Source organism: Nicotiana tabacum, chromosome 22, assembly GCF_000715075.1.
Source record: "Nicotiana tabacum cultivar K326 chromosome 22, ASM71507v2, whole genome shotgun sequence".
NCBI lineage: Eukaryota > Viridiplantae > Streptophyta > Magnoliopsida > Solanales > Solanaceae > Nicotiana > Nicotiana tabacum.
In genome coordinates, this window is record NC_134101.1 from 132,609,164 (window position 1) to 132,633,066 (window position 23,903).

Consider the following 23,903-nt stretch of genomic DNA (forward strand, 5'->3'; position numbering starts at 1 on the left):
CATTTAAATTTAAGTGATTGTAACCGTGGTCGGTAAATTTGCGACTGATTCGGTCGCTAATCAAAAAAAATAAATTAAATGTTCTGACCGATTTTGTCGGAAAATTAAATAGTAAAATTAATTTTTATTAAATATTTCGACCGAAACAGTCGTACATATTGAGTATTAATTAATTAAAAAAATTCAAAAATTCTCAATTTGCAACCGAATCAGTTGCAAATCTGGGTAGTTTCTGGTGAAATTTGTGACTGATTCAGTCGCAAATCTGGAAAATTTTTAGCAGAATTCTGCTGTATTTTTAAATACACCACCTTGCCAAATAAAACAGCCAACCAAACACCTAGTATAACAATCCAAATCCAGTATTTACTACAAAACAAACAGTAATATTTATAACAATCAAACCAACTAATCAAACAACATTAATTTTGATCAACCAATTATCAAAATACTAACACAAATTTATAAATTAAACATGTCTCTAACTTCAACTTTAAAACATTCAAATAGCTAATCCTAGCCAGACTCCGTCTCCTCCTCAGACTCAGACTCCATTGCAGCTTGACTGCCTTTATTGCTTTTCTTTTTTAACAATCTTTGGATCAAAGCCTGAGTTGTTTCAAATTCTTGCGACATTTGATCTAATTTTTGACGCATATCTTCCATGTCTTCTTGGGAAACTGATGTACCGGTGAATAATGCTGTCGCTGGACGACTGGAGGATGGTTGTACTCCAATCCCGTAAACTTGACCTTTATTTATTTTCACGAGAAATAAAGAAAAGAACGAAAAGGAGTAAGAAAACAAACACGCAACTTTCAAATTAATACCAAAATAGATAATTACATAATATCTATACCTTTATTCGCGCCACCAACTACCCGTGTCCAAATCGCAGTCATATCATCTGGGGCCGGATGAGTTCCTTTAGGCTGAGTTTATCGCCATGCATCAAGATCAATATGATACTTGACCTGAAATAAAATAATACATGTTATATAAATAAAATAAACTAAGAGAAAAAAATAATATAGTGCTAGAGTTGGTGTCATACAAATCTCTGAAGCATGCGGTACGGCCCATCCTTCTCTTTGTTATGTGTTTGCCATAATTTTCTTACCATATTTGGTTTTCCTATTTGTTGAAGGAAAGGAAAATATAATTACCTTAATTGAGTTTTCCTTTTTTGTAGAAGAAAATTATAATTCTCCTATATTTGGCTAGTCCTTTTTCTTGTAGGAAAAGGTTTGGAGTTCTATAAATTGAAGATCCGTCCTTCTCATTCAGTAGCATCCACAATGTAGCCATATGTGTTTGAGAGTCGTGTTTAGGGGGAGAATTTTATGGGACAGGTGTTAGTGTATCACTTGTGTTTGCCTCTTTGTGAGGTTGTTCTCTCGATATTTTGTACTCTCTTTTTATTATAGTGGATTGCTCATCTTCGCTGTGGATGTAGGTCAGTTGACTGAACCACATTATATGTTTGCGTCTCTTTTGATATATTTCTCTTGTGTTGTTTGATTTATCGTCGTTCAAGATTTTCTTTGCTAACTCCTTCATGACAACTGATTTTTCGATCCTAAAAAGTGGTATCAGAGCGAGGTTCAAGATAGGTTCATCTTGGCGGGTTCAGTTCTAGCCGCAACATATTTGACGATAATCGTGATTTTTATCTGAGAAATTTGACTGGAGTGCTACGCACATTGAGACAAACTTTGTGGCGGAGATTCGGAGATGTGACCTGTTGAAGGCTATGTAAAAAAGGTGGATCAAGTTTATTTTATCAGAAAATTCAGGCCAATGGGGAGAATTGTTAGGTGTTTGTCCAGATTTTCTTAACATATTTGGTTTTCCTATCTCATGAAGGAAAGGACAACATATTTACCTTAATTGGGTTTTTCTTTTTGTAGGAGGAAATTATAAATCTTCAATATTTGGCTAGTCCCTTTTCTTGTAGGAAAAGGTTTGGACTTCTATAAATTGAGGATCCTTCCTTCTCATTCAGTAGCATCTACAATGTAGCCATAGGGGGCTTGAGAGTCGTGTTTAGGGGGAGAACTTTACGGGACAAGTGTTAGTGTGTCACTTGTGTTTGCCTCTCCGTGAGGTTGTTCTCTCGATATTTTGTACTCTTTTTTTATATAGTGGATTGCTCATCTCCGTCATGGACGTAGGTCAATTAACCGACCCACGTTAAATATTTGTGTCTCTTTTGGTATATTTCTCGTTTGTTATATGATTTATCGTTGTTCAAGGTTTGCTTTGCTAGCGTTCGCATGACACCTGATTTCTTCGGTCCTAATAAGTGGTATCAGAGCGAGGTTCAAGACAGGTTCATCTTGGCGGGTTTCAATTATAGCCGCAACATATTTGACGATAATCATGATTTTTGTCTGAGAAATTTGACTGGTGTGCTACGCACGTTGAGACAAACTTTGTGGTAGAGATTTGGAGATGCGACTTGTTGAAGGCTATGTGAAAAAAGGTGGATCAAGTTTATTTTGTCAGAAAATTCAGGCCAAGGGGGAGAATTGTTAGGTGTTTGCCATAATTTTCTTACCGTATTTGGTTTTTCTATTTGTTGAAGGAAAGGGCAATATAATTACCTTAATTGAGTTTTCCTTTTTGTAGAAGAAAATTATAATTCTCCTATATTTGGCTAGTCCTTTTTCTTGTAGGAAAAGGTTTGGAGTTCTATAAATTGAAGATCCGTCCTTCTCATTCAGTATCATCCACAATGTAGCCATATGGGTTTGAGAGTCGTATTTAGGGGGAGAATTTTACGGGACGAGTGTTAGTGTATCACTTGTGTTTGCCTCTTTGTGAGGTTGTTCTCTCGATATTTTGTACTCTCTTTTTATTATAGTGGATTGCTCATCTCCGCTGTGGACGTAGGTCAGTTGACCGAACCACGTTATATGTTTGCGTCTCTTTTGATTTTTTTTTTGTGTTGTTTGATTTATCATCGTTCAAGATTTGCTTTGCTGGCTCCACATGACACCTGATTTCGGTTTTAACACTCTTGTGTCGTCCTCCTCCTCCTCTTCTTCTTCTTCTTCTTCTTCTTCTTCTTCTTCTTCTTCTTCTTCTTCTTCTTCTTCTTCTTGTGGGTCTCCGCAAAGACCTCAGCATAAGTCACATCTCCCCCACGTTCCTTTTTCTGAAAAATTATAAAGTAATTATATATATATATATATATATATATATATATATATATATATATATATATATATATATATATATATATATATATATTCATACTTGTAAAACTAAGAATATTTTATAATGAAAGTACCAATCTCAAATGATAGACTGCAAAACTAATAGAACCTCAAGTATGCAACGCTCCCCCCTTAGTAGAAGCTCTGTTTAACTTTGCATGTTCACTCTTCTTCTTTCTACTCAGGGGTGTTCCACTTCTCCAAGAGCTAATTCCAGACATCTACACGTATCCAATCAGGCTTGGTGCCACCTCTCCTAGCAACATGATGTGAATCTATTATCTGCTTCTGTGCTCTCTTCTCGAAGTTAGCATTCACCAGATTTTCAAGCGCAGGCTGCCATACGCACCTAACCTGCAAAAAGGAATAATGATACTAGACGAATGATGATCAGTATAAAATTAATTATGGTCGAAGCTAAGCCATCGTAAAAAGGCATGGAGTAATACTGAAGCAAGCTAGACGGGGGAGGAACTTTGAAAAACTCATATGGTTGTGAAGTTGACATGGAAGGACGGGGAGGCATATGAGGAGGGCTCATATTTGGTGTAGGTGGAGGAAGCTGACTTGTAGTAGGTGAAGTGTATTTTTTCTTCTTAGATTTTTTTTTATTTCTTTAGCGCGAGAAGCCATCTGTGTAATGAATATAAAATATTTACATGTAAAACGAAGATGTCATTAATAATATAAAGTAATTTTATTACATATTACCCTTCGTGCTTTAACACTCTCTCTTACCATATAAGCATGAACATATAACAATGGGGAGATAGAATAAGCAAGATCAAGTCTTACGTCAATAATGGTTCCACAATACCAATCTCAACTTCAGAAACAATACTCAATTATCACAGATAGCCCATAAATGCGGAAAGAACGATTAATTTAGTAATTAACTAGTCTAAGCATGGATATCATGATCAAAGAAAAAAATAAATTATAAGAAACAAGTCCCACCCGCATGCTTTAACCCAACAACAACGCATAAGTATTCGTCACCTCACATATACGTTGAACCCAACATTTAAGCAAGTAGCACATAGCAAACAAGTCCTAATCACTCAAGTGAAGGTTAACCATGACACTTACCTTGCTCCAAAGATCAACTCAAAGCTCAACTATGGCTTTGCCTTTCAAACAAACCCCCGAACCAACAAAATCTAGCAAATTATCAACCAAACGCATCAAAATAAGCCTTAGGAACTACCCACGAATAAAAAAGGTTCAATTTAGGTCATTATTAAAAAAAGTCAACAAAAGTCAACTCCCGGGCCCGCTTGGTTCAAACACAAAATTCAGACCCAAACCCGATTACCCATTAACCCTCGAGCCGGTTATGTATTTTGTTTCGAAATCTGACCTCAATTTAAGGTCTAAATTCTAATTTTATAAAAACCCCTAATTCTACCCAAATCCCCAATTTCTACCATGAAAATCCTAGATTTTAGGTTGAAATCTTATGAAATGTAATGAAAAATTGAAAGGAAGTAGGTTAGAATCACTTACCAATGAATTGGGGGAAGAAGAGCTCTTGGAAAAATCATCTCTAGGATTTCTAATTTTGAAAATTTGAAAGAATGAGAGAAATCCCGTCTTACTCAGCTTAAGTCCAGGCACAGATGTCGCAATTGCGACCTGGGGTTCGCAATTGCGAACCTCGCAAATGCGAAAAATCCTTCGCAAATGCGAAGTTCTCACACCTCTGCTTCTATCGCAATTGCGATGGTTTGTTTGCATTTGCGAACTTGAACTCCTCGCAATTGTGATTATTTTGATTGCAAATGCAAACACTGTCTTCCCCAGCCCACTTCGCAATTGCAAAGAAATTGGTCGCAATTGCGAACGATTGATGCCCAGCTACTTTTCATAAATGCGAGGTAACTCGCAAATGCAAACCTGACAGGAAGCTTGCCTCATCGCAAATGTGAAGCCAGACCTCGCAAGGCCTGCACTAGAAACAAACTTGCACCAACTATTTTCTAAGTCTAAACTCACTCCGTAGCCTATCCAAAACTTACCCGAGCCCTCAGGGCTCCAAACCAAATGTGCACACAAGTCTAAAAATATCATACGAACTTGCTCACGAACACCTAGAACTACGAATCAGACACCAAATCAAATGGAAATTTCAATGAAATTGTAGAATTTCTATTTCAACAATCGGACGTCCGATTCATATCAAACCAACTCCGATTCTCATCAAATTTGGTAGACAAGTCATAAATATAGTAATAGACCTATACCGAATTCCGAAACCAAGATACAAATCCGGTATCAACAAAGTCAAATATTAGTCAAATCATTAAATTCACTAAACCTTTAAACTTCAAAATTTCGGCAAAAAGCGATAACTAGAGTTAGGGACCTCCGAATTCGATTCTAGACATATGATCAAGTCACAAATAACGATACAGACCCACCGGGACCATCAAAATACAGAACCAGGTCTGTTTGCTTAAAACGTTGACCAGAGTCAACTCAAATAGATTTTTAGGCATAATTTTATATTTTTAATATAAAGGCCTTCCGAAAAAAATACCCGGACTGCGTACGCAAATCGAGGAAGGCCTAAAGAAGCTACTGGAGGCTTCAGAACACAAAATTAAGGTGTAAAATCTAGATGACATATCAGATCATCACAATTGAAATGCACTGAGCCTTTATACAACGGAAAACTAGCATCCTCTAACTCTTTGAAGAACTTCTTAGCCTCATCATTTGGTTCAGATTGAGCCCCCGGGAACATCTCAAAGGCATCCCTCATCATGTCATTGAATCTATAATTTTCAATATTATTCTCCACTACGGGACTACCCTCCTCTCCACCAAAAGAATTATGAAAGTCAACATCATTTACGCTATCAAGATTCTCCCCATGAGCAGTCCACACATAATATATTTTCATAAATCCCTTTAAAAAAAATATGTAACAACATCTTCTCCCAATAACTTAACACACTTGCATTTCACACGAGGGCACCTAATCGTTCTTTAATACGAAAATCATCAAGTGTCCTTGCCTTAGCAATAAATCCAGCAACCCCTTCTTTAAATTCGTACCTTAACCCCACACGATTAGGATGATTCCTATTATACATTCATATACGATGCACAAATGTCATATACACAAACAAAACAAAAAATTAGAAGTTGACATATTTATTTTATTTATACTAGTTACTAAGTTATATTCTCCAAAAGATTATCTAAATAGTTTTATTATATATTTTACTAACATACTTCGGTGGTTTCAATATTAATAGGTACATTAAACTATTATAAGACAAAAAAGTCCTAAAATATATAAATTAATCTAATTTATTTTAAATTAGAATATGATAGCACTCTAATACTTAACTGACTACATTTTCTTCATTTCGTTCCAATAATAAATAATATAATTAACACATAGATATGGCATGAAGAATTTCCAAATGAAAAGCCGAAATAGAGAAGTATTAATACTTAAGTTGTTTCTTAACTAACCTAACTTGAATGTATAAAAATTCTATCTCTTTAAAATATTGTTCATCTCTAACAGAGAAGTATTAACACTTAAGTTATTTTTTTATATAAACAAGAATCTCATAATTGTAAAAAATACTCAAATTATTCTAAATTTTTTTCTTGATTTACTATTTGATACATACAAGTATACTAGCCATTTTCACAAGAACATCTAACTAAAAAGAAAAAAACAATAGCTAATTAATCTAAACAAGCAAATTTTTAACAAGTCACTATATACACACTATATTGCAAAAATTATTGCTAATTTATCCATACTATATTTGCAAATTTATATAGCTAATTTATACATATTATATTGCTAAATTAATGCAAAAAAAAAATTACATGGAACAGGATTACTGGATCTGCTGCCGGACCACCACCGGAGGGGAGCTGCCAGATTTTTGCACCAAAAACGAGTTAAAAAAATTGGGAAAAAATTATATGGAACAGGATTACTGGATTTACTATTTGATACATACAAGTATACTAGCCATTTTCACAAGAACATCTAACTAAAAAGAAAAAACAATAGCTAATTAATCTAAATAAGCAAATTTTTAACAAGTCACTATATACACACTATATTGCAAAAATTATTGCTAATTTATCCATACTATATTTGCAAATTTATATAGCTAATTTATACATATTATATTGCTAAATTAATGCAAAAAAAAAATTACATGGAACAGGATTACTGGATCTGCTGCCGGACCACCACCGGAGGGGAGCTGCCAGATTTTTGCACCAAAAACGAGTTAAAAAAATTGGGAAAAAATTATATGGAACAGGATTACTGGATTTACTAGGGGAAAGGGAGCGGGTGGGGGAGAGGGAATCTTTTCAAGGTACCTTATATGCTTAGATTAGAGAAGAAAATCAAGAAATAGAGCGGGTGGGGGCAGAAGAGGAGAGGGAAGGAGAGGAAAAAAAAAACTAGAAAAGAAAGAAGAAAGAAGATAAAACGGGTGGGGGCTATATTAAAAATAGATTTGCGACCGAATCGGTCGCAATTTGAAATTTGAATTTTTCAAGTAGCGTTGATTCGGTCGCAAATTCGTTGACCAGTCATACCTCGTTTTTATTGCAAATTCTGACCAATCGGTCTGAAGATGTATATTTTTTTAATTTCTACGATTGATTCAGTCGGAAAGCCTAAAAATATTTTTTAGCGACCGAAAAAAGTTGCAATTTGGAGCCAAAAGTTTTAAAAAAAACATGTACTTTTAATAAATTTTTCGTCCGAATTAGTCAGAAATTATGACGGTATTAAATTGGTTGAAATTATTCAGTCGGTAAATTGCTGTTTTTTAGTAGTGCGATCTCTTTTTGGTACTACCACGGCTTTAGTTACATGTCATAGCTTGAAGTCCCACTATGCATTGGAGTGAAGAAAATTTTACGCTAAGGAGGCTGCAATATGTCACCCCAAATTTTGGTGACATGAGACATCAATTTCTTATGACGTTCCACCAAATGCAGGGTTTCCACATAAATTACTTGATTAGGTGAGTGTCAATTTTGGGAAGTTGCAATACCATCCTTTCTACATATTTCTCAAAAGAATATTGGGTAGTTTATCTATTTGTTGAGAGGACACAAATAAACAAATATTAGACCATATACTCAATTATCATGTAAGCATCAAACATGTCGTGGCTTTCAAATAATACATTATTATTGGATTTGTTGCATAGAACATTATATTAATTCGCCAACCTTGATAGAGAAGAGAAGATAGCTAGATCGACATGGAAAACGACCTCATCATATGCCAACTAATTTAAATTACACACATCGTGGCAACCACTTTATTGTTTTCTCTCTTCTTATTATTCTTCGTTTACTAATTTTCATGTTTCATTTCTTCTTTGTTGATGAACATATATAGTACTAATACTCCTCGTCTATTTACGTGCAACAAAAATTCATTCAAATTTTCTTGTTTGATTTGATTAAATGGGTTTGAGTTCAGAAAAATGCCAAGGGAAGAAATCATTAGTTTCTCTTATGGATTCTACTGCCAATTTGTTGAGAGAGCCATTTCAATTTTTTACAACTATTCTCCTTAGCCTTTTATTTCCTCTCTCATTTCTCATACTTTCTAGGCTCTCAATTGCACATTATCTCATTGACCTTTTTGGCTATTCCACAACAGAAACAGATTCTGATTTCCTAATCAAATTCTTCCTTCATGCCAATCCTACTTTTCTCCATATACTTGTTTCTCTTATCAGCGTTGCTGCACTTACCCATAGCTTGACTGGTGGTACCTCGTGCTTTATCAGGCGTACCTCCGAGCCAGTTTCAAGACCGCGACTTTACACTGCGTGGATTTTCCTTTGCATATTGCAAATTTGTGTTGGCTTGGGCATTGAAGGTAATGTTGGAAATATATCTATGTCACTAGGTGAAATTGCTATCTCCATACATAATTCATGTATAATACGTGTATAATCCATATAGTACTGACTCGGATAAGTAAATACGTAAATCTGGTGAGCTATTTGTGTAAAGATCCCGTTTATGTTGACCAGATCTTCCATCTTTTAATGAGGAGCTTAGTTTATATTGCAACAGGTAGCATAGCTGCTGGGGCAGATGGCCATGATCTTGGTAACCAAAGGGGATTCTTGACAAGAGCTATATTTTTCTTGGGGTTACATGAGACAATGTTTTTTTGGTCCAAAACAGTGGTGAAGCCAGTGGTAGATGACACAGTTTTTGGTGTTGCAAGGGAAAATAGATTGGCTGAAAAGGTAGCATTGGCAATGGGTTTTGGTGGGTTGTGGTGGTGGAGATTGAGGGATGAAGTAGAATCTTTAGTTGTGGTGGTGGAGAAAAAAAGAGACCTTTTGATTAGTATTGGATTGGTTGATTTTGTTGGTTGGTGGTTGTATTATTTAACTGTTACAATTGGTTTGATCAAAGTGGTGAAAGGTCTCATTTGGGTAGTTTACGTAATGTTTGGTAGAAGAGTTGTTGACACAGACATTACTGCCGGCGATTCTGTGAGAAATGATGAAAAAGTCTGAATCTGACATTCTTTTGCTCTGTTTTTTAATTTTTGTTAAAAAGAATTGAATATTTGTTCATCAATAACGACGCTCAATTACGAACGTTGATTGAGAGGGAAACTCTTTTTTCTTTTGCCTAATTTGTAAACGCAGATTCACTTTTTTTTCCTCGGGAAAGATGCACAGCAACATCGAAAAATTTGTATAGATTAATAGCGTAAAGTATTTTACACTATTGATGTATTATTAGTAGCTTTTTAATTTGTTGTAGGATGTTGCACATTTTATTTTTTTAGTGTTAACAACGTGAATGTCATTATTTTTTTTGAGTTTAACTTTTATACATAAACCCGTAAAAATAAGACGTTACACTCTTTCGTGAAGCTAATTAAGTTGTTAGAGATCGTTTTGTCTAATGCAATTGAACAAACAAAAACAAACGCTTTAAATTATGATAACATCATGTACTTCAAAAGCAATATGGGATACCTAAATCTTAACTACTTGGTGAATTATTCGATGTCTAAACCAAACATGATGGCGATATAGCAAGACAAAAATGATCATAATCAGTCCATTTATTGAAGCGAAGAAATCAAAGTGCTGCTAAAATGATGTGCGATAACGATGCAAATGAGAAAGGTAAAAATTGCGCCGGACGTTCTATTTGGTCGCCCACATTTAACCTATATTCATTTTTTTAAATTTTTTTAACTTGTACCCACTTTTTAAATAACTTCAGCCCCATTTCTCCTCCTCCTTCATCTTCTCCTGCTCCTTCTTCTCCTCCTCCTTCTTCTTCTTCTCCTCCTCCTCCTCCTCCTCCTCCTTCTTCTTCTTCTTCTTCTTCTTCTTCTTTCTTCTGGTGCTGCTATGAAACTTCAGTTCATCGGATGATTGCCATAAATATGGGCTATAAAATTGAAAAGTAGGGAGCGCAATTGTTCTTATGTAAAAATAAAAACACAAGACTATCAGACTATTTTTGAGTAATCACATTGTTATGTGAAGTGCATCTTTATGTTTTGTTTTTAATTCGTAATAAAGTATATACTGCCTTCCTCGAACGTTGCCTCTCCGAGAACATTCGACACCAATACTGTTCTTTTCCTAAAGTATGTTGATGATCGATGTCAAACTATGTAAAAGAACAATTTCTGGCTTAATTAAGTTGCCTACTTAAAATTACGACTAATTCTAGTAGAAGAGAGGATGAGATTTTAACCCAGTCTTTGCTCTAGAGCTGAAGTTCACCAGTTACAAAAACAAAAACTTCAGCTCTAGAGCGCGAGTTACAAAACAAAAACTTCAGCTCTAGAGCTGAAGTTCGCCAATTACAAAAACAAAAATTTCAGCTCTAGAGCTGAAGTTCGCCAGTTATAAAACAAAAACTTTAGCTCTAGAGCTGAAATTCGTCAGTTACAAAAAACAAAAACTTCAGCTTCGCCAGTTACAATTCGTGAGTTACAAAACAAAAACTTCAGCTCTAGAGCTGAAGTTCGCCAGTTACAAAATAAAAACTTCAGCTCTATTCGCCAGTTACAAAACAAAAACTTCAGCTCTAGAGCAGAACTTCAGGTCCGACTACTAGAATGCTGAAGTTTTGCGTGATTGCCTTTGTTACTTCAGCCCCGTATGCTGAAGTTATGCGAAAAAGCGGGTACGCTTGTAATTTTTTTACAAAGCGGGCACAAGTTAAAACGTGACACAAAAACGGGTATAGATGCAAATGCCCTTAATATGTATGTATCCATTTGTAAATTGGTTTCCTTTTATTTTCCTGGCCCAATAGATTGGTTTCCGAGTGAAATTCAAAATAGCCAAATTTACAATTGGTAATTAAAAAATAGCCATAATTTCAAAAGTAATTGAAATTTATCCATTTTTCATGTAAAATTAAAATCTGAACAAAAATACCATTAAAAATCCCAGCATAATATGCTGGAGTTCGAATTTTTTACATATGAGCTTCCAGTATAATATGCTGGAATTTTATAATGTGTTGGAGTTCCATCATAATATGTTGGAAGTTTATATGCAGGAGCTCCATAATCCCGCATATTATGTTGGAATTTTCCGTGTTTTAACAAAATATTGGCTATTTTTCATTGACTTCACAAACGCTAGCTATTTTTCAATTATCAGTCCGAAAACTGGTCAGCCCGTGCTATTTGGTTTCCTGCCCAATACACAAACGTTGTAAGAGGCTAATTATATATTGTTTGCGATTCATATTTTACATTCCAAACATGTCAATCACTCAATTGTCATTATGCTCTTATCAGTTTCTAATTGTCTTGTTCATCTTGTCCACACATGCATATATTCCTTAATTAATCAGTTACATCTGAAGGCCATGATCTGGCGAAGTTTCTTGAAAGATAAAAACCATAGGAGTCTGTTTGGAATATAGTCTTCCACCTTGGCTCTTCTGTGTGTCCGTGCCATGTAAACATCATATCGCACCAATATTTTAAACTTAATTTGCTATATTTACCACTAATCAAATGCATGTCAATTCATAATACCCATAAAAAAATCTATACAGTCAGTATCTAAGCAGGTTACATGGTGTTGATTTCAGACTCTAAAGTCTAAACCATAAACACACACTCAAGGTGCCTGCTTGTTGAGGCTACCACTAATTTGCAGTTGGAATTGGGACAATGGCTAATGTCTCAATCTCAAATGATAATTTTAGTGATTTCCAGGGTGGTCACTTTCATCTTAAAGCATATGAGAGAAATGAATTAGTGGTCGAAGATCCTTGGTTTGAACTTGAAGATTGTGCAGATATTGATTCTGTTTATTCCATGTGTGACCTTAACAATGAAGAGAATACATCTAATGAACAAGTTACAACCAACTTATTGGAAGATCAGAAACAAAGTATATCAAATTGGATGCAGGGTTATTTCTCCACCAACACAGATCAAATCAAATCCAGTATTGAAGCACCAAAGAATGATGATTTCCAGCCTCAAGTCCTACAACTTATTGGCAACTCTAGCAATGAAAAATCAAATCCGTTTTCTTTAGCATCTTTTGAGCTACTGAACAATTATGGCAGACTGATCAAGAAATCGAGAGAGGAAAACTCGAGCATTTATAATGCACTAAGCTATGAGGCTCGTGCATGTAACAACAACAAGTTGTCAACAGAAGAAATCCTTTTGGTTGCCGGAGAAAGGTATTGTGTGACCATCTCATCAAAAAGTTTAAGATGTTAGACGACCTCTGATATCACTTTAAAGTGTTTGACTATCTCATTTAAAAGTTAAAAATGTTAGACAAAGCGTACTTTTAATTACTTAATTATATTGTGTCTCAACAGGTACATCCGGTACTCCACCCAAAGGCTAGACGGTCTTTCTATGTTTATATACCCTTATGGTTCGGCACTCTCAGGACTTAGTATAGAGGAAACAAGGGACATGGAACTTGTCCACCTCCTCCTAGCTGCAGCAGAAGAAGTAAATAACCAGCAATTTCATCTGGCTAGAAAATTGATTTCTCGTTGTGTGTGGGTGGCATCTGAATCAGGTAGTCCTGTCCAAAGACTTTCTTTCTATTTTGCTAAAGCTTTAGAGGAGAGGATTGATAGATCAACCGGAAAATACACATGTACGGATGAAGATCGCCACCTCAAGTACATAAAAACTATGGCATTAGGTACCAACTCTGCATTCTTGACGTGCCACCAACTACTTCCCTTCAGTCAAGTGATGCAATTTGCGGGAGTTCAAACAATACTTGACAATGTCAGAAGTGCGAAAAAGATCCATTTGATCGATTTTAATATTAGGAGTGGAATTCAGTGGACAGTCTTGATGCAAGCTCTTGCTGAAAAAAGTGAGTGCCCAATTGAGCTTCTCAAGATAACTGCTGTTGGAAGCACAGAAAAAGAGAAGTTTGAAGTAACAGGCAACACATTACACAGTTTCGCCACGTCTTTGGGTCTGTCATTTTCATTTGATATAGTTTTCCTGTCAGACATGAAAGATTTCAAGAAAGAATCAGTCAATATTGAAGCAGATGAGACTGTGGCTGTTTATTGTAACACTGTTTTAAGGACAATGATACCAAAACCAGATTGTTTGGAAAATTTGATGAAAGGAGTCAGAAGTATTGGACCAACAGTTATTGTCATTGGCGAAGTCGAAGCAAACCATAATTCACCATCATTTTTAAACCGCTTTATTGAGACACTATTCTTTTATGGTGCATTTTTCGATTGCTTTGAGGACTGCATGGATCGAGACAGTCCATGTCGAAGAACGATTGAAGGGGTGTATTTTGGCGAAGGTATTCGGAACATTGTAGCTGCTGAGGGTAAGGAAAGATTCACCAGGAATGTGAAACTTCAAGTGTGGAGAGCATTCTTTGCAAGGCTTGGTATGGTGGAAGAAGAGCTTAGTGAGTCAGCTTGGTATCAAGCTAATCTAATTGTCAAGAAATTTGCCCAAGGCAGTTGTTGTAATCTTCACAAGGATGGGAAAGGCCTTATTATCGGGTGGAAAGGAACACCAATTCATTCTCTTTCCATTTGGAAGTTCTTGTAAGGAAGTCAATTTGGCCTATGTTTTGAGAACTATGTGAACAAAGAGTGGGCGGAAGAAAAGGAGGTCCTCATACAGAGTCCCAGTCTTACTTAAGCAAAGCGGGAGTTTGGAGAATGACTTGGTTAATTACTGCTCCTATCCCTTTAGAGCTTGGGTGTTTAGCACAGAATTTCAATACTATTAGACACCTGAGAGAAAATTTTGAAAACCTATGACGCCAAAATGTACAATCTCATTGTGAATGTCATGCTTCTGGTTTATCCTTTTACCATTGAACCCAAATCTCCCATGCGTGCAAGGCTACTTTTTCTTTTCCCATTTTTGAAAATCACAATGAATGAATGGATGAATTGTAAGTTATTTTTCTTACGTGTAGGTGGCCCAATAGGTTTAAGGCTTATAATTAATATTTAATTAATTATCAAATCTCATCAGTCCGATTGGTTACTTGATGGACGTACCAGATTAAGTGAGAACCTCTATAAATTGGGCCTCTCCCCACCCATTAGGGTTACCGTATTTTATTTTCTTTCTTCCATCACTAAAGGCGGTGGTAACGAAAGCTAGGGCAAGGGGCGAGAAACCAATTTACCGATTAACGCTTCCGCTTCAAGATAATGGATTCCGCTTCAGGTATGTTTTCTATGACGATTACATGTAAGATTATCATGTTCAAGATCCTGGTAGAATTATAGTTTATGCTTACATGTGGTATCAGAGCCTGGATTGCTTGAATAGATAATCTTCGTCACAACTAATTATGAATGCGTAGTTGTTTAGACATTATGTGCTGCCTTCGGCAATTATGAATCATAGTTTAAATAAATTATCATGATCGTTAAATTCTGTTTGTGAAAAATAATGCTGAACTCTAATTTTTTAATTACTTTTAAGATTATGCAGCAATTAGAAAGAGGGAGTAATTGACAAAAATTATGAAAGAGTTTGGTCTCTACTTTTCGAGAACGTCAACCTTTGAAGTTTTGTGCTTTTGTGGAATTATAAATGTAAATTAGGCATAAATCGTATGTTTACATGTAGCAACATCTTTTTTCCCCAACACATTGGCCTACTAACAGCTTGTTTGGATGGTTGTTATACATTGTTTCATAATGTATCGTATCGTATTGTATTGTATTGTACTGTATCGTTTTAATGTATACAATGTTTGGATAGATTGTATTGTTTGGCCTCGTTTTATAATGTCATGTATCGACAGTATGAAGAATAAACTTACAACATTATAAAGAAAAAGTAAGGTACGAGATAATATTATTATATAAAAAGGTAAGGTAAAGGATAAAATAGGATTATTGAATAATAAAAAAGGGCAAGATGAGATTTAAAAAATAAGAAAATGACGCAACCACACCAAATCGGTCGTTCCATAAAGTGGCACTTTTCGTCGTTACGTAACGACGGATTTAAACGATACGATAGAATAAAATTTAAGTTATAATCAAAACAAACATTGTATTTAAAGTAACGATACAATACAATACAACAGGTAACAACCATCCATACAAGTTGTAAAGTGATTTTTAAATAAAGATGACTTGCGATTTCACTTTATGGACACATGCAATCTTAATATATTTTGGACCACTTCAGTGATAATATTTTATTCCTAAAAGTTTTGAAACGGAGTAATTGCACGTAAATCCTTCATGGTATTGATTGTGATTCTGGTATTGTATAATAATTGATGTATGTGCCTTAAAATTATATAGTTTGTTAATCACTAAAGTGATCAAACTAGACTGTTTAATATTTATACATACATCAAATTTATGTTTATTTTATGCATATATTAGTGCTCATATAGTTTATTAGTCACCAAAATGATCAAACTAGAATGTCTAAAATATTCACATGCATAAAATATTCTGATATTTATTTTATGTGTGCAATTATGTTCATCTAGTTTGTTAGTCGCCAAAGTGGCCAAACTAATATGTTTAAGAAATTACGCATACATAAAATTATAGTTTATCCATGAAATTAATGAAATGCCTGTAATTAAAAATTAGTGGATAAATTAATTTTCATTATTGCTAAAACTTAAGGATTTATCCAAAGGTAAATCAAATATTCATGAATAGTGAATATGATGAGGTAAATTAATATTCTTAGTCAAATGTATATTGTCTGTCCAAAGATGACATATATATTTGGTTAAAAATATTTAATTATCTATTAAAGACTAAATGACATTTAAATTATGATAGTGTGTCGTAGTATTTACCCAAAGGAGAATTGCGATATGCTTTAACTATTTTGTTGAATCCATATTGATTTGTGAGTATGTATTATCTATTTTGCAATTATTCCTTTTTATTTGCTTGCTTCGTCTGTTACTGTGTACAATGGATTGAACTTCTCTGAATGGCGTGAACAAGTCCAGTTCCACTTAGGTGTGATGGATATTGACTTGGTTCTGCTGAATGATAAGCCCGCTGCCATTACTGATGCAAGCAGTGCGGATGAGAAGTCTTTCCATAAAGCATGAGAGCGCTCTAACAGGCTAAGCCTTATGTTTATGCGAATGAATATTGCCAACAACATTAAGAGTACTATTCCACAAACAAAAAGTGCCAGGGAATACCTGAAGTTTGTGGAAGAACGTTTTCGTTTTGCAGATAAGTCTCTCGCTAGTACACTAATGGCTGAACTCACGACCATGAAGTTTGATGGGTCGCGTAGTATGCAAAACCATATCATCGAGATGACTAACATTGCAGCAAGACTTCAAACCTTGGAGATGAAAGTGGATGACTCCTTCTTGGTTCAGTTTATTCTGAACTCGTTACCTCCTGAGTATGAACCTTTTCAAATTAACTATAACACTATTAAGGATAAGTGGAATGTTAGTGAATTGTTTAGTATACTTACTTAGGAGGAGTCAAGACTTAAGAAACAAGGGAGTCATTCAATCAACCTCATGGGCCGAGGAGCTGGTAAATGACTTAAAGTGAGGGCCAACAAGTTCAAGAAGAAGAAAGCACCTGCTAAAGCTCAACAGGATGCTAACAGGGAACATAAGGCAAATACGTGTCGTTTCTGTAATAAAGAAGGACACTATCAGAAAGATTTCCTGAAACGTAAAGCTTGGTTCGAAAAGAAAGGTACAATTAGTGCTTTTATATGTTTCGAATCAAATTTAGTAGAAGTTCCTAATAATACTTAGTGGCTTGATTCTGGTGCAACCGCTCATGTATCTACTACGTTACAGGGAGTCCTTATGATCCAAACTACAAATCCAAATAAGGATTTCTTGTTCATGGGAAATCGTATGAAGGCTCCAATTGAAGGCATAAGGACTTATCATTTGATCATGGAGACTGGACGTCACTTTGATCTATTACAGACTCTTTATGTACCTTCAGTTTCTAGGAATTTGATTTCTCTTTGAAGACTTGATGTTTTTGGATTTGATTTAAAGTTTGGAAATGGATGTTTCAATTTATATAAGAATGCTATTTTTTATTGTTCTGGTTTTCTTAGTGATGGTTTATATAAATTGAAACTCGATATTGGTTTTCTGAATCCCTTTTTTCTATTCAACATAATGTTGGAATTAAACGTAGTTCACTAGATGAAAGTTCTGCTTACTTGTGGCATAGACGTTTGGGTCATATATCCAAAGAAAGGTTAGAAAGATTAGTAAAGAATGAGATTCTTCCGAATCTAAATTTTACTGATCTTGCTATATGTTTGGATTGCATTAAGGGAAAGCAAACCAAGCATAGTAAGAAAGGTGCCACAAGAAGCACCCAACTTCTTGAAATTATACACACCGATATTTGTGGACCTTTTGATGTTCCATCTTTTGGTGGAGAGAAATATTTTATCACTTTTATCGATGATTTTTCACGTTATGGATACATCTATTTGCTGAAAGAAAAATCTCAAGCAGCAGATGCTCTCAAGGTGTTTGTTAATGAGGTTGAAAGGCAATTGGATAAAAAGGTGAAAATCATTAGGTCAGATAGAGGTGGTGAATATTATGGAAAATATAATGAGTCAGGACAATGTCCAGGTCCATTTGCAATGTTCCTCGAGGAACGTGGCATATGTGCACAGTATACTATGCCAGGAACACATCAACAAAATGGTTTTGCAAAAAGGTGTAATCGAATACTTATGGACATAGTTAGGAGCATGATAAGTAATTCTCATTACCCAAATTATTGTGGATGTTTCCTCTTAAAATCGCAGTGTATTTATTAAATAGGGTTCCTAGTAAGGCAGTTCCATAGACCCCTTTTGAACTATGGACAAGAAAAAACCTAGTTTAAGGCACCTGCATGTTTGGGGTTGCCCAGCGGAAGCTAGAGTTTATAATCTACAAGAAAAGAAATTAGATTCTCGAACAGTAAGTGGTTACTTTATTGGTTACCCAGAGAAATCTAAAGGGTATGTGTTTTACTGTCCAAACCGTAGTTCGAGAATTGTTGAAACCGGTAATGCAAGATTCATTGAGAATTGTGAAGTTAGTGGGAGTGTTGAAAAGCAAATTGTGGAAATTAAAGAGGTGAGGGTCAATATTCTATTACCCAGAAATGTGCCTACTTCCACACAAATACCAAATATTGTTCCAGTTGTTGAAGAACACTTTGACAATACCGAGCAACATTTGGATGAAACACTTCATGAAGAAACTAACTTACAAATATCTAACACAAATGAACCACAAGAAATGCCATTAAGAAAATCTCAAAGAGTTAGAAAATCGGCTATTTCGGATGATTACGTGGTTTATTTGCAAGAGTCAGATTTTGACATTGGTTTTAATAAGGATTCGATTTCATTTTCACAAGCCATAGAAAGTAATGAGTCTGACAAATGGATTGATGCCATGAAGGAATAGTTAAAATCCATGAAATACAATAAAGTCTGGGATCTTGTTGAATTGCCAGAAAGTTCTAAAAGAATCGGGTGTAGATGGGTCTTTAAGACCAAACACGATTCAAATGGCAATATTGAGAGATACAAAGCTAGACTTGTTGCCAAGGGTTATACTCAGAAAGGAGGCATTGATTATAAATAGACCTTTTCACCGGTCTCAAAGAAAGACTCGTTAAGAATTATCATGGCTTTGGTGGCTCATTATGATTTAGAGTTACACTAAGTGGATGTGAAAACTGCCTTTCTTAATGGAGATCTCGAGGAGGAAGTGTATATGAACCAACCAGAGGGTTTCGAAACTAAAGAAAAAGGTCAAATGGTGCGTGAACTGAAGAAGTCAATATATGGACTTAAACAAGCTTCACGACAATGATATATAAAGTTTAATGATACCATAACATCTTTTGGATTTGTGGAAAATATTGTTGATTGGTGTATATACCAAAAGATCAGTGGGAGCAAGTTTATATTTTTAGTCCTATATGTTGATGATATTGTACTTGCTGCTACTGATTTATGCATATTGCATGAGACTAAAGATTTTTTCTCTAAGAATTTTGAAATAAAAGATATGGTTGAGACATCATATGTGATAGGAATAGAAATATTCCGTGATATATCACAAGGATTATTGAGATTGTCTCAGAAATGCTATATCGAAAGAATTCTAGAGAGATTTAGTATGAACAATTGTTCAGCAGGAATTGTTCCAATTCAAAAGGGGGACAAATTTAGTCTCATGCAATGCTCTAAGAATGATGTAGGGTGAAAAGAAATGGAATCAATTCCTTACTCTTCTATTGTTGGTAGTCTGATGTATGCTCAGACTTGCACAAGACCGGATATTAGTTTTGCAGTCGGAATGTTGGGAAGATATCAGAGTAACCCAGGAATTGATCATTGGAAAGCTGCAAAGAAAATTTTGAGGTACCTGAAAGGAACGAAGGATTACATGCTCATGTATAGGAGATCCAAGCATTTGGAAGTTGTTGGATACTTGGATTCAGATTTTGCTGGATGTATTGACACTAGAAAATCCATGTTTGGTTATTTGTTCCAATTAGCTGAAGGAGCAATATCATGGAAGAGTGCCAAACAGTCTGTCATTTCTACATTCACGATGGAAGTAGAATTTGTGGCATGTTTTGAGGCCACAATTCGTGCATTATGGTTGCGAAACTTTATTTCAGGACTTGGGGTTGTCGACACCATTACCAAGCCGCTGAAAATTTACTGTGATAATTCTGCAGCAGTATTCTTCTCCAAGAACGATAAGTATTCCAAAGGTGCCAAACATATGGAATTAAAGTACTTTACCGTCAAGGAGGAAGTTCAGAAACAAAGAGTGTCACTTGAGCATATTAGAACTGATCTCATGATTGCAGATCCGTTAACGAAAGGTTTACAACCAAAGACATTTAAAGAACATGTACACAGAATAGGTCTTGGTTGTATTTATGATTGATGTATTTATGATGTTTTGACACTCTAAGTTCATTTATGTGTTTCTGATATACATTAGTGATTTCCTGTTTCTCATAATGGTGTACGCATTATTGTTTTGAGATATTACAGAATAAGACTCAATGAGATATTATTGTGGACCATAATATTTTATAGCTTATGGACCTGGTACGATGAGTTGCTAATGTTGTAGTATATGGAAGGGAATATGTAGACAAATTATATATAACCACCATAACTCACATTTAGTAGTTTATCGCATTATGGTATTTATGATGGACATTACAGAAGAGATTTGTTTATGCGCAACTAATTTTCCTATATTAAATATTAATATTATGTGATTATTGAACCAAGTGGGAGAATGTAAGTTATTTTTTCTAGGGATTTTTACCTATCTATACCATATATCAAACATTATTACCTTCATTGTTTAAGGATTGTGTTAATTACATTTAAGCATACCAAATTACCTTTTATATACCATAATTCAAATTAAGGGTATAATTATTCCTTTATTTATTTTAGGCGTGATTTTAGGACTGTATTTTCACGTTATTTGGTTTACCCGCCTCTCTCTCCTCCCACCCCCACCCCCTACGATTTACCTTCAGTTCCCCACCCCCACGATTTACCTTCAGTTTTTCCTCCATTCTAGTACAATCTCTTCTCACCCACAATTACCATCACTTTCTTCTCCACTTAATTACCTTCAGTTGATAGTATCCCCCACGATTTGAATTCACTTCCATCTTTGTCTTTAACTCCTAAATCATGAAAAAAACCAACACTCCCCAAAAAAAATCATCAAAAGCTATATTAGCTGATATTCCAACCTTTGATTTGGGTGTTTTAACACCAAAATCACCACCAAAAACCCACAAACGACGCATGCAAGTGAACAAACTACTGGTATTTCATCTCCTAGACAAATTCGTGCGGAAATGAGAAGCAAGCATTTGCACGATGTTGATGTTGGTGGAGTTGATAAACTAGTCGAGAATCAACTGAAACGCAAGGGGAAAGAGTTGAGTGTAGATGACGATTTTGTAGATGATTCTCCCAAAGTTCCATCTGTGAAAAAACACAAGGTCTCTCCTTCTTCATCAAAACCAAAGAAGAAGAAACCCTAAAAAAAAGTACCAAAATTGGTTAAGGAAAAAATTTCAATAAAGGTAAACACTATTTATGTTTCCTCACTGTTTTGTAGTTTGATTTTGGTTGTAAAAATCTGTTGTTCAAGTGTTAATTTAGTGTTCAAGTGTTTTTTGGCCAAATGTGGTATTGTCCTAATTTTGTAGATTATTTTTCGCAATTTTGTAGGTTTAATGGAAGTGTGATTATTAGACAGTGTATACTGTAGTTAGTTTGTAGTTGATTTGTAGTCTGATCGTTAAATTGTAGAGATGGTATTTTTCATTGCAACCTGTATTGCTGCTACATTTAACTTCATTCTAAATACAATTTATCTACATGTTGTGAGTTACTTGAAGTAACTGTTACATTCTGTAGATAGCGTGATTTTAGGACTGTATTTTCACGTTATTTGGTTTACCCGCCTCTCTCTCCTCCCACCCCCCACACCCCCTACGATTTACCTTCAGTTCCCCACCCCCACGATTTACCTTCAGTTTTTCCTCCATTCTCGTACAATCTCTTCTCACCCACAATTACCATCACTTTCTTCTCCACTTAATTACCTTCAGTTGATAGTATCCCCCACGATTTGAATTCACTTCCATCTTTGTCTTCAACTCCTAAATCATGAAAAAACCAACACTCCCCAAAAAAAATCATCAAAAGCTATATTAGCTGATATTCCAACCTTTGATTTGGGTGTTTTAACACCAAAATCACCACCAAAAACCCACAAACGACGCATGCAAGTGAACAAACTACTGGTATTTCATCTCCTAGACAAATTCATGCGGAAATGAGAAGCAAGCATTTGCACGATGTTGATGTTGGTGGAGTTGATAAACTAGTCGAGAATCAACTGAAACGCAAGGGGAAAGAGTTGAGTGTAGATGACGATTTTGTAGATGATTCTCCCAAAGTTCCATCTGTGAAAAAACACAAGGTCTCTCCTTCTTCATCAAAACCAAAGAAGAAGAAACCCTCAAAAAAAGTACCAAAATTGGTTAAGGAAAAAATTTCAATAAAGGTAAACACTATTTATGTTTCCTCACTGTTTTGTAGTTTGATTTTGGTTGTAAAAATCTGTTGTTCAAGTGTTAATTTAGTGTTCAAGTATTTTTTGGCCAAATGTGGTATTGTCCTAATTTTGTAGATTATTTTTCGCAATTTTGTAGGTTTAATGGAACTGTGATTATTAGACAGTGTATACTGTAGTTAGTTTGTAGTTGATTTGTAGTCTGATCGTTAAATTGTAGAGATGGTATTTTTCATTGCAACCTGTATTGCTGCTACATTTTACTTCATTCTAAATACAATTTATCTACATGTTGTGAGTTACTTGAAGTAACTGTTACATTCTGTAGATAATGTTTACAAGTGCATTGTTCTTCTTTGATTGTTCAAGTGTATTTTGGTAAAATGTGGTGTTGTCCTAATTTTGTAGATTCTTTGTCTCAATTTTGTAGTCTAATTGGAACTGTGACTCTTAGACAGTGTATAAATGTAGTTAGTTTGTAGTTGATGTGTAGTCTGATGGTTAAATTGTAGATATGATATTTTTTATTGTAACCTGTATAGCTCATATATTTAACTTCATTCTAACTACAGTTAATCTACATTTATGTGAGATACTTGAAGTAACTGTTTTGTATATTCTTTGTCTCAATTTTGTAGTTTAATTGGAACTGTGACTCTTAGACAGTGTATAAATGTAGTTAGTTTGTAGTTGATGTGTAGTCTGATGGTTAAATTGTAGATATGTTATTTTTTATTGTAGCCTGTATAGCTCATATATTTAACTTCATTCTAACTACAGTTAATCTACATTTATGTGACATACTTGAAGTAACTGTTACATCCTGTAGATAATGTTTACACATGCATTATTCTTCTGTTATTGTTTTGTAGTTATAGGTGTGAGTAGGCTATTCTTCTTCTAGTTATATTTTGTATTTGTCATGTAGTTATATGTAGATTACTGTTTCCTTTTTATGCAAACTACTAATGTTCATTAATTTTATATTTTCTATAGAATGGACCTTACTTTGCACAACAAAATGTTGATTATGGTGTGCTTAGAT

The 23,903-nt window shown here is 34.9% G+C and overlaps 3 protein-coding genes across 3 annotated transcripts; all 3 read left to right on the top strand.

Annotated features, from left to right (window-relative positions):
• The first annotated feature begins 8,513 nt into the window (after nucleotides 1–8,513).
• LOC107815627 (uncharacterized) lies at nucleotides 8,514–10,042 on the top strand. Its single transcript, XM_016641241.2, has 2 exons — nucleotides 8,514–9,114; nucleotides 9,315–10,042. Exons 1-2 carry the CDS (start codon nucleotides 8,694–8,696, stop codon nucleotides 9,767–9,769), a joined length of 876 nt encoding a protein of 291 aa, XP_016496727.1. The 5' UTR covers nucleotides 8,514–8,693; the 3' UTR covers nucleotides 9,770–10,042.
• A 2,248-nt stretch (nucleotides 10,043–12,290) lies between these two features.
• On the top strand, nucleotides 12,291–14,581 carry LOC107815625 (scarecrow-like protein 18). The gene is made up of 2 exons (XM_016641240.2): nucleotides 12,291–12,941; nucleotides 13,086–14,581. The coding sequence occupies exons 1-2, from the start codon at nucleotides 12,418–12,420 to the stop codon at nucleotides 14,311–14,313; spliced, it is 1,752 nt and encodes a 583-aa protein (XP_016496726.2). The 5' UTR covers nucleotides 12,291–12,417; the 3' UTR covers nucleotides 14,314–14,581.
• A 5,415-nt stretch (nucleotides 14,582–19,996) lies between these two features.
• Nucleotides 19,997–20,686, top strand: LOC142176063 (secreted RxLR effector protein 161-like). Its single transcript, XM_075243121.1, has one exon. The coding sequence runs from the start codon at nucleotides 19,997–19,999 to the stop codon at nucleotides 20,684–20,686; it is 690 nt and encodes a 229-aa protein (XP_075099222.1).
• The last annotated feature ends 3,217 nt before the right edge of the window (nucleotides 20,687–23,903 follow it).